Here is an 11,696-nt window from a genome sequence, read left to right as displayed (position 1 = left end):
AAATATATAGTTTTCAACTTTTGTACGATGCACAGAAACTGTTGACACTAAAATCTTGTGCGCTCTACGGAAAATTGAATTACAAGAGAATTCTGGAAAAGCTCTAGATCTTGACTTGGTACAATACGCACAAACTATCGACATTATGTTAATGTGTAACGTGTGTGATCGACGACGCAGAATAAAATGATTCTGTGGTCCGGTAGACCGTCAAGTGCTGATTAGCATAGAGCCAGTCCTGATCTAACAGGAAAGATGCTGGACCGTCAGGTCGTGGCGTCGAATTAAAAAATTCTCGTCGTCTCGCTCTCTCTCATTAAAAAGAGGACGCTCCTCTCGTGACAGAGAGGAAGACCCCTCTCCCCGAGCGATCGAGCCGCGGATCGCGGAAGCTGCACAGTCGAAATCAAAGAGGTGACGCCCGGAGGCCAGTCGAGTAACAGTAAAAATCCGAGAAAAAGGTACATGACCGACCGGATCGAGCAAATAGCGGAAAAAAAATACGTCCTGTATCGTTCATCGCGGATAAGACCGGTCGACCGGCCTCCACGGGGCTTAGTACTTTGTAGACCGTCCTCGGGAAGGCCGCGTGTGCCGCGGTCGACGCCATTTTAAAACGTCTTCAGGAACTTTGCGGGGGCGGAACACTCACCGCGATTCGAGCAAACTTCCGGTTGCCATGACACCTGCTACCCTGTGAGTCTCCGGTTTTTTACTTTAGTAACACGCTATCGAACACATTCTTCTTCATCTTTCACTAAACAATCATTTTTAGACCGTAACATTAGGAAGTCAATTCTTCTTTTTACTTGTCATCTTAAATTCGTGACTCACAGAAAAGAAATGAATTTTATAGACGTTTTTCTTGTGATCTTTTTGGCTGTGTTCTACGAATCTTTTTAGATTATTTGGAAAAATTGCTCTGGTTCACTTTTATCCAGAAATCTTTTTAAATCGTTCTCGGTGTCTTTTTAGATTACTTAGGAATTCGTTCTTAGTTGAAGTGAGTGGTACTTGCTAGTGGTGCTTGAGAAGTAACATTTATTTTATAAAAATTTGTGTGTAGCTTTGTTACTGTCTTTGTAGGAATGTTTTTGGTTCATTCAATACATTTTATTATTTTTCATTCGTAGCTTAGCTAGACTATTTAACACTAAATCTACCACCGCTGGTCAAAATAACCGTTCCAGATTTTTTATTTTACAATTACTGAAATTGTAAAAATGCTTTCGTGGGAAATGATTAAATAAATATATTTAGGAGAGCATGTATTATAATACGAACCGCACAAAAACCAAATAAATTCAATCTCGTCATTTTTATAAGACAACATGTATTAGATACTTTTGAGGCTCGGTAGGTTTAGTGTTAAAATCTTTTTGTATTTCCATTTGCTCAAGTATGACAAGCTAGTGCTTGTTAGAGAGACTTAAAGATTACAGTTGATTTTATAGAAATTCTGTTGAACATTGTTTTGATCTGCAGTAGGATTTCTGACTGTTCTAGTAGACTCTTGCTGATTTTTGGCTAGATTGGGATGAGTTGAAGAATGTATGTACGAATGTATGCATGTAAGAATGCACGTGTGTAGGAATGTATGAATGCATACGTGTACGAATGTACAAACGTATGATTTGTGGGATGCCTCGAGCGGTTTGTCTTCTGGAATGTTTTGTACAGGCGAGTCAGGTGTTGATCGCAACAAAGAGAACACAATTTGGTTGTTTCGTTTCGTGCCAGCATCCCACGATCGGCTGTCCCGTTACATCTTTCCACATTCCAAATAAAGCATCCATGTTACTTGGTCGTGGTGCTCGTGGTTTCCTTTCGTTGTTTACTACCTTTCAATGAGTTGTCATTAATGGCGGTCTCTACAGCTTCTTCCTTCTGACACGGTGAATCATCGCAGTACAGCCTAGATAAATTGCTGTAAATTCCTTGTTAACCTACTCTGACCAAACAGTCTCAATTATTGGATCCAGGCTATGCAAAAATTATATGCAGCCAGCTTTTTCTATTATCCCCGAGTCTGTTCTGCACTTTGTAGGCAACTGTTCACCATTTTAAAATCGATTACAACATCGATGGTGGAATACTTTTGCCGTTTACAATCGTGTACATTTTACAGACAATTGCTGATTGAACTAAAAATCGTTATGTTCCTTTGTTTATTTGATCAGCAATTAAGATTGAATTCTTCAGACTAATGCCATGCCTTAAATCCCACAAAAAACAAATTCACAGTGTAAAGCAAAAGTGCATATTATTTTAGGATCTTTTCTAGTGCAACTGTTTCCGAGGATCGTAAATGGTTAAAAAGTTTTTGGGAATTCCTTGGGGCCGATTTCCACGAAAACGCATCGATCCAATGTGTTTTCCGAGCAGCTCGGTACATATTCGCGGCGTGTAATACGGTGTAAAATGTGGGTAACGGGTATTTACATATTACGAATGCGAATCTGCGCATCGGTGATCGATGATCCAGTTCGATGGGACCGTGACACGAATCGCGGATGATGGGCCAGGCGATTCCTCCCGCGGTCTCGGTGCAATTAAATGCAGGGTACGCGACGGAATGCAAATGCAGTGGGCCGCACGTGCTGCGACTCAACGGTACTCAACGTGTGTGCACGATGAACGAGCCATTCACGATCGTTGTAACTCGTCTCGTCAGAAAGTTGACGTCACGCTCAATAAAACAATGCACCGATAACGCGCGAACCATCCAACTAATATTTTAAACGTGTTAAAAATTCCTCATTTCCAAATGCAAACTCGTGCGATAATGGCTCAAACTTGTTATTAACTTTGGTCAGAGAGTCTCTGGTACTTCATTTGAATTGACAATGTCCTGTCATCCTGCAGTGACTTGATTTTGAGTGAATATCCTTTATTCTTGCAAGTGATGGCATCGAGACACTAGAAGGAAAAATACAAAGACATTGTGGGAAGCCTGATAGAGCACACAGTGTGCAAATTTTGGCTGATCCTGTAACAGAGTCATGTTCCTTGCAGAATTCTCCTCGTCCTGCTCACCCCCGCGCTGTCGATAATCACAAACCATGGAACCCCATCAAAGGAAGACTCAGCCGCCCCATTAACCTTGCTAGACGCATCACCGGATCAGAAAGGACCGAGAGAGGAAGAGAATCAGCATCCCATAGAAACCCTGTTCATTCCCGAAGACCCTAACCGATACGCGACGATCTTCGAGCAAGTGCGGGAACTGCTCGAGCGAGCGGATCCGTCGAAACTTTCGGAGAACGTCGAACCGAACGCGATCGCAGGAGATTCCGTCGACGAAGCAACGAACGCGGAACCCGAGGAGACGAAACTCTCGGAGGAGACAGTGAGAAACTCGCTGGAAAATACGAGTCGATGGGAACCAGCCCCGGAAAACACGACGCCGGATCAATTTTCGAACAAGAGTGTTTCTCTCGAGATAGAGAGAAATTCGAGCCTATCCGTGGAAAATCATTTGCCGAGAAATCCGGACGGACTTTCCGAGAGGACTGCTGTCTGGGATAATGAAGACGACGGGGCTGTGTTCCTGGATAGCGTTGGCGAGGATCCCAAGGACAAAGAGACAACCGAGCCTGGAGACGAGGACCTTCTGGAGGCCGCCAATTTTGGACTCCAGGCCATGAAGCAACTGTACTTTGTCACAGAGCCTACGCTCTACTCCATGGGTCCGTTTCGTTATTTATTTATTGCTTGTTAAAGGCGATAATCAGCGGAGAAGATACAGCGAAGTTTTATCAGATTCTCTTGATGAACTAGAAACAGTGGCTTGGTTTGGAATTTTGTTTCACGAAATGGCGGCGTTAATGGGAAAGTTAAAAAATATTTTTGAAATCTTCAAGGTTCATATAATAGCCCCCAGTAAAAAAATTTCTGACTCAGTCTTCCATTTTGTCGAAAAAAATCCTGAAGGTACATGTTATTTTTGGGCCGCAAAGTGGTCTATCGCTTTATCGGCTAAAGACGATAGTCACGATGAAGCTAATTTAAATTATTATGACGTTAAGCTACTTTATTATGGTTTATTATTTTACTATGATCCCAAGCTAACTTACTATGATCGTAAGCCGCGTTACAGCTGGTTAGGGTCACCAACGTCTTCAGCGTCAGAATTACAAAGAATTTATAACTTCCTGTATCTTGTCACATTGATTTCACAAGCACCCTATTTTCGCGAAGAATGGATTGGCAAATAATGCTTCGACGACAGGTCTCTACCTCGACTCGGACAACCCGGCGAAGTATGTGGCAGCTTTCAACGACCAGACAGAGGAGGCGAGAGCGCTCGCGAAGTATGGTTTCGCGGTGCTTCAGAGCACCACGATGTTCAAGAAGAAGTAAGGAACACAGACGCCTTCCTGGCTTTTAGCCGACTTTGAACACCCGTTCTTCAGTATTGAAATATTCTTTTCCAAAGATTCCCGGACGCTCCGACGGACTCGTTGCTGCTTGGACGAAGTCAAAGCAATCCACTTCAGCGTCACTGTCCAAACAGAGGAGTTCCAGAGTGTCCACCGGCTAGTTTGCGATACAGGACTTCCGATGGCAGCTGCAATAATCTGCAGAACCTGTGGTGGGGGTCTGCCATGTCACCCATGAACAGGTAATTAATCCGAAAATTAAAATCCTGGTTTTCTATTGCATTTCATGTTTGAGTAAGGATCACTGATCAACGAAGAAGAATCATTCCTGCAGATTTTATAATAAATATAATAATTTCTCGTAGGAAATAATTCGTTAATAATTTTAGTAATTTTAATCGTTTTCGAAAAGAGTGTACAAACAATATAAATTTAGAGTGTATAAAGAACTAATAATTCTTTTGTTGATTGTTATAGGTTCCTATCTCCAATTTATGGAGATGGAGTCCAGAGTGTAAGAAGATCGATCTCTGGATCTCCTTTGCCAAGTGCACGAGATGTGACCAGGATCATCCACGAAGACAGAGACGTGCCTCTAGCATCTGTCACTCACATGCTGATGCAATGGGGACAGTTCGTGGATCATGACATAACAGGTTCGATTAATAATTGATTAATCGTGAAATTAAATCTAGAAAATATTGGTATTTAAATTTCAATGTTCCACAGATTTGAATATCGTTTTTATAATTAATATTTTAGCCACTGGCCAGAGCAGAGGGTTCAACGGGACCATTCCTCAATGCTGCCTCAACTTTGGTACTGGATTCCAGCCTCCAGAATTCATGGTTAATATTCATGTATTAATTAACATTTATCGTCGATCTTTGGCAATTTAATATAATCATTGTATAATAATTTATGTATTAAAACGCTGATTTCAATACGTGATAATTAATAGATTGCGGAGTTTATGCATTTGTAACAAAAATTGATTAGTCGGATAGAAAACGATGAATTATGATAATTCAATGATGTTGTTACATTATTTTTGTCTTATTAAAATTATTAAAAGAGGAAATGCATTTTCATTTGGCTTCGGTTTCTTACGATTGATTTGGACAATTTTTATTTTGCACACAGATCCGCAATCTAATAATTCGGATATAGGACTATATGTACTGATCAGGTGTATTTTTACAGCATCCCGAGTGCCTGCCGATCAGCGTGAGCGTGGAAGACAGTTTCTTCGGTCCTCTGGGGGTAAAGTGTCTGGAGTTTCTTCGGAGTGGTCCAGCTCCCAGAGAAGACTGCAAATTCGGCCCCAGGGAGCAGTTGTCGCAGGTGACAAGTTACCTGGACGCGTCCACCGTGTACAGCAGCAACGCCTTCCAAACGGACACCTTGCGGCTGTTCCGAAACGGTGAGCAACTACCTTCTACACTGATTTATACAGCCAATTGTTCAATGTATACTGTATAAAAAAATATCCAATTAAAGCTTAAAATTACAAGATTGAATTCATTTAGAATAGAGAAAGTTGCTCAATCATTTCCTACGAAAGCATCTTTACAATTTCAATCGCGGACATTGCAGCAATAAGGATGCAGCTTCGTTAGTCTCTCAATAATTAATATCAAATTAAAATTGATATCATTGATGGTAGGTTTAGCGATAAATACGCAAACGTAGAAGCAAATATAAAGGTGGAAACAAGTGAAAATAGAATCGTTCTTATTCGTATGAATTAAAAACATTAAGCAACACGATACAAATCATTTTATCGATGAAACGTCATTCCTTTCCCAGGTCTCTTGCAGTACGGAAAACTCCAATCGCAGAGACCGGTGCTCCCGAAACAGGATTCCGATCTCTGTCGTCGTGGTTCGTTATCGACAAACTGTTTCCGCGCTGGCGACGGTCGATTAGGCGAGCAACCAGCCCTCACGTCTATCCACGTGGTTTTCCTGAGGCTTCACAATAGAATAGCAACGAAACTAGCCGCCTTGAACCCTCACTGGAACGACGAGAAGCTATTCCAGGAATCCAGGAGGATCGTGGGCGCCGTCACGCAGCATATCACTTACAGAGAATTTTTGCCGATCGTTCTTGGTACGTGGAATTATGTAGAAACGGATTGACAAAGAATTCCTGAACGACAGAGAGACTAGGTGAACTAACGTGGTCTGGAATGCTTTAGGTCTCGAGGTGATGAAGATATTCGACCTGGAGGTCCGGAACAATGGGTACTATGAAGGATACGACCCTTCGGTGAATCCTACCGTTGCTAACGGGTTCGCTGCTGCTGCTTATCGATTTGGTCATTCCCTGGTTCAGCACAGTTTCGTTCGATTTAATAGCGATCATCAGCCTATTTTTAATAGTAAGTGAAACAGTTTAAGGTTCGTTGATGATGCTATCCTTGGTGGAAGGTGGTGGATCAATGTTGGTAATGCTGTCTCCAAAAATACTACTTGTATGCACACTAAAAAGTAACGATAGTAAATGATTCATCGATGCTGTTACTCTATCTACAATACATCGATCAAAGTTGCAAATGGTTGTCTAACAATGTGAACAACTTTGTTCCAGACGTGACGATCCACAGAGAGTTCAGCACCCCAGCGAACCTGGAGACAGCAGGTTCAGTGGACCGTCTGCTCCTCGGTCTGATCAATCAGCCTTCTCAAAAAAGGGACGAGCACATCAGCGAGGAGCTGACCAATCACCTCTTCCAGACCCCAAGATTTCCCTTCGGCATGGACCTAGCCTCCATAAACATTCAACGAGGCAGAGACCATGGAATTCCCCCGTACGTCCACTGGCGAGAACCTTGCGGTCTCTCATCTATCAAAAGCTTCGAGGACCTAGACCGAGTGATGCCATCGGAGGTGGTATTACGGTTCAGGCAAATCTACAGCTTCGTGGAGGACATCGACCTGTTCACAGCAGGCCTAGCCGAGAAATCAGTGAACGGAGGACTGGTAGGGCCAACCTTCGCCTGCATCATCGGCCAACAGTTCAGCAACCTTCGCAAAGGCGACAGATTCTGGTACGAGAACCCTGATCAAGAGAGCAGCTTCACTCCGGGACAGCTTCAACAGATCAGACGAGTCAGCCTAGCTCTGGTGCTCTGTAGAACCATGGACGAGATAGAGACCATCCAACCTTTCGTCTTTCTGACTCAGGACACCATGAGGAACCAGCGAGTGTCTTGCCAGGACCCAATCCTAGGTCATCTGGATTTGGACTTTTGGAGAGAGGGTCCTCCAGAAGGTAGAGGCAGGGGGATCCTCGACTCGTTCAAGAAAAAGAAGAATCCTGCTCAAAGCTCCACCATGAGAACCACAACTAAGAGTCAGATCATTTCACTGATCGGAGATCAGTCGAGTAAGAGTGTCTTACAGAAGGGACAGCCTACGCAGACTAGTATCTATCAGAATAACAAGATTGTCATCAGGAAACCATTGGGTCCGCCTGAGAATGTTAGCATAGTGGTGCAGAATAATGCTGTCAATGCTCCTGTCTTTGTCAAAGACGGGATCTTTGGCTCCAGTGTGAAAACTGACCCTTTGAAGCAGCAGGGCAGTCTGCCTTCTAGACCTTCTGCCGATTATGTTCATAACAGACCTGTCAATCAGCCTCCCAGACCGTCTGTTGATTATGGAAACGATAGGCCAATTAATCAGCCTTCCAGACCATCTAGTGATTATGTCAACGACAGGCCAATTAGTCTGCCTCCCAGACCATCTGCCGATTATGTCAACGACAGGCCAATTAGTCTGCCTCCCAGACCATCTGCTGATTATGTCAACGACAGGCCAATTAGTCTACCTCCCAGACCGTCTCCCGATTATGTCAATGACAGACCACTTGACCACGGCCCTCTGCAGCACATTCCAATTCATGCCATACCTAAACCGATCCCCACAGTGCCTCCGCCGTTGTCTCAAACCGTTCGACCCTACGTTCCACACGCCTACAATGATCCCAGCAATCCTAATCCTCCCAGTCAAGGTTACCAATCGAACTACATGTTGAACGACGTGCTATTCGACAGCTACTCCGGTAGCAGTCCTCGACCGACCCTGTACACTTATTATACTAACTATCAGAGACCAGTTACGCAGAGACCTTATCAGGATTACATCAATGATAGGCCTCAGTATCACGATCCAAGGCCTCCAGTGAATCCTTGGCCTAGTTACGAGTCCCAATACCAAAATAACGCGCAATATACTTCAAAACCTCTTTATGGCAGGCCAGGGAGTCAGTATGGCAGTGGTGGTAGCGGCGGCGGTGGCGGCTACCCATTGAACTGGCAAGATCTGCAACAGCAGAGTTTGGTTAATCAATTGACTGATCCTGGACATTTGAACCAGGATTATGGAAGTAGACCTAAACCTTATGTAGATAGCTTGAGAGACACTGATTGGCACCAGAATGAGAGGTACGGAACAGTTCCTAGACCCGGTGACCTTAGACCTGATAGATACGAGTACTCTACTTGGTCGAGCGTGTCCTCTTATCAGGATAGAGATCGTTACGACTCGAACAGACCTTATCAGGCGAACAGACGACCTGTCCAAGCTGACCCTGATGGCTGGTCCTCTATTCCAACTTACCAGAAAGACAGACCAGGTCCTAATTACCAGTCTGTTACCAGCAGACCGATTGACCGAAGAACCACTGAGAGCTTGTTTCTAATGTACTCCTCTCAGAGACCTTTCCCCGAGCCGATAAAAAACAGCGATTATCATAGACCCAACAGACCTCATCACGGTGACGCTGCTTTCGAATCGAGCACCACCGGCAGACCCAGCTATGACAATCATAATCAGAATCGGTTCCATCAATCCACACAGAGACCGATGATTCAAGATCGATGGGGCGAGCCGGCTGAGAACTCTTATCATAATCACGCGAGGCCGAAACCGTCGAAAGTCCACAGCGTCACGATAGTGACGGAGGCCGCGGAGTCTGCCAGTCACGATGGCTACCAAGGGTGGGAGCACCAAGTCACCACCGAAGTTCCAAGGCCATTGGTGACTCAGATCACCGGTAATAGCCAAACTGTGAGAAGACCAGGACAGTATTACTATGAGAAGAACGTGCTGCATCGATACCCTGATAAGATAGAGATCCAGGCCACGACGCACAGGCATTTCCCAATGGACGACGGGGTTGCTCAGAGACACAACGTTCTGGAGACTCCAGAATCTACTGATGTACCTGATGTCGATGATTCTACAGTTGTTGAAAGGAGTGGGAACGAGACGAAGGTCGCAGAGGTGACGAATGCAACGAGGAACGAGACGAAAGAGGATGCAACTACTGCAGGGTCCGCGGGAGGGGCTGCCGGAACTGTTGTTATCAGGTAATTTTTATTTGTAGCTCCTTTCAGTAAGTGGACGTGGTCTAACGAGAAGTCGTGTCCTTAAGATTCTGCACAGAATTTCTTTATCCCAACTATAGAATATTTTCGTAGAAATCGTACAGTCACCTTAGAGATATAGGTTCCGCTTGATAAGACCCTTATCTTAATCATTGTAACATTTTAATCAGTAAAAAATTCATGTTCACAGCTTGTTGTTTCTATCTTTACATAAAGAATTAATTGCTACTATATCAATATCTCTTATATGAAAAGTCATGCACTACAGTCGCATTGTATATTCCATCTCTATGAAAACATAATTAACAATACAGATAATAATTCGCACGAATTCGAGGAATAGTGAGTCACATTATCGGTAACGGGTAATATGGGAAGAAGGTTAATTAAAAGTTCATTCAGAGGTCTTTATCACACATGTCTCGAAGCATACAAAACAAATTGGCGGTGGTCACTCTCGAATGCAAGAACTCTTTTTAAATTTATATTTAATAGTACACTAAATATTTAAGTATTGCATGGGTAAATTGCATCAGTTTGATATAAAAACGAAAAATCGTGTAGAATGGAGATATTCTAGGTCGGAAGAAGTGTTTAGTGTTCGAGTTGGAATGGTCCCGAGTGCAAAGGATTAATATTATTTCTGCACTAGTGTAAATTCCGCTTATTTTTCTATGGCTAGCTGGAAATCCATCGGCTTATCTTTAGAGTGGTGTGCCCAACAACAATAAGACACGGGAAACAGGCTTTCGACAAGAAAACCGTCTTGTTTTTCTTCCTGCTTCCAGAACGAGCTACTGGCTGACTCCGCAAGAGGATTCTAGCCTGCCGTCAGCTCCGGAGGTGCCAAAAATGCCGACGGACCAAGCCGCAGCTGCCAAGGAATTGCCCAAGCCCATTAAACCCAGAAATTACGCTTCCTAAGTCCCATTAGACTCTCTCCCCCCCCCCCGGGCATTTCGAGGCTCACCAACCAACCAACCGAGCAACCTTCTGCTTCTATTTAGTGGAAACTTCGGGGAAGACGCGACTGTCTTGTCGGTGGCGCGAGAGACTTTCGCAATCGTACGATGTTTACTATTCGCAGAAAAATCTACGACAGTCGGGGATAAGAACGATCGGCACTGTTCGCTACCGCGGGATTGTCCTTATCGAGAACGCGATAGTCAATCATTAATAGATTCCTTCGTTGCGCTGATTGAAACGCAGGTATTTCACTGATTCAATTTTTCGTTCTGACTGAAAATCTCAGATCCTGGTGAACGTAGACTTCTTTGAATAACGATGGTTCAAATTAATTTTTCGAAAAGAACGACTGAGAATAAAACGATTTTCTCGTCTGCGTTCCGTCAGGGTTCCGAGGAGACAGATTTGGGTTTCCAGGGCTCGGATCGTCGTGGTTTTTCGTAGGTATGAGTTATGAGGTGTTGTTCCTCGGGGACAGGTTTATGAATGACATCGTTCTAACGGGCATTGCCGATTGCACAATGGCATACGCGGTACATCACGTTTTCCGAAGGGTCAGGTGGAACGTAGCCTAGTTTTACGCCAATTTTAAACCGGCTCGGATCGCCTGGAACCACTCCGTGACTATTTTCAGACGCCGGTGTCCCGGAGAGCTGCGAGCCGGCTGATTTTAATTACAGGTTTTACCGGCACTTCTGTTCTCTCCTCTCGTTTTTGCACCGGAGAAGCCTTATACGTCTGGGAGGCAGGTAACCATTCTCTCGACGAGTCCCGGTTCCCTCATCGTCGTTCTACACGCCGGAATAGTATTATCGACGTAGAGCGTGCTCGCTGTTTATAAATTATTCACTACTCGTTACAGGTATACTTAATCGTTCGTACGGTTCTACGGTGGAATCTCGTTTATCTGAAATTGAGAGACAAGGCTGTTCGGAAAATAGAGGCTCCAGTGT

The 11,696-nt window shown here is 44.0% G+C and overlaps 1 protein-coding gene across 1 annotated transcript; it reads left to right on the top strand.

Moving 5' to 3' along the window:
- The first annotated feature begins 592 nt into the window (after window positions 1-592).
- On the top strand, window positions 593-11,580 carry LOC143359421 (uncharacterized). The gene is made up of 11 exons (XM_076797386.1): window positions 593-696; window positions 3,016-3,689; window positions 4,232-4,358; window positions 4,439-4,624; window positions 4,860-5,038; window positions 5,145-5,230; window positions 5,586-5,805; window positions 6,192-6,494; window positions 6,583-6,765; window positions 6,975-9,759; window positions 10,566-11,580. Exons 1-11 carry the CDS (start codon window positions 680-682, stop codon window positions 10,699-10,701), a joined length of 4,896 nt encoding a protein of 1,631 aa, XP_076653501.1. The 5' UTR covers window positions 593-679; the 3' UTR covers window positions 10,702-11,580.
- The last annotated feature ends 116 nt before the right edge of the window (window positions 11,581-11,696 follow it).

This window comes from Halictus rubicundus, chromosome 1 (genome assembly GCF_050948215.1).
Source record: "Halictus rubicundus isolate RS-2024b chromosome 1, iyHalRubi1_principal, whole genome shotgun sequence".
Classification (NCBI taxonomy): domain Eukaryota; kingdom Metazoa; phylum Arthropoda; class Insecta; order Hymenoptera; family Halictidae; genus Halictus; species Halictus rubicundus.
This window is presented reverse-complemented; position numbering and strand designations above follow the sequence as displayed.

Coding starts and splice junctions, on each gene's coding strand:
- LOC143359421 (XM_076797386.1), top strand. Junction 5,806..6,191: donor CTTGCGGCTGTTCCGAAACG/GTGAGCAACTAC, acceptor TTCCTTTCCCAG/GTCTCTTGCAGTACGGAAAA. Junction 6,495..6,582: donor ATTTTTGCCGATCGTTCTTG/GTACGTGGAATT, acceptor GGAATGCTTTAG/GTCTCGAGGTGATGAAGATA.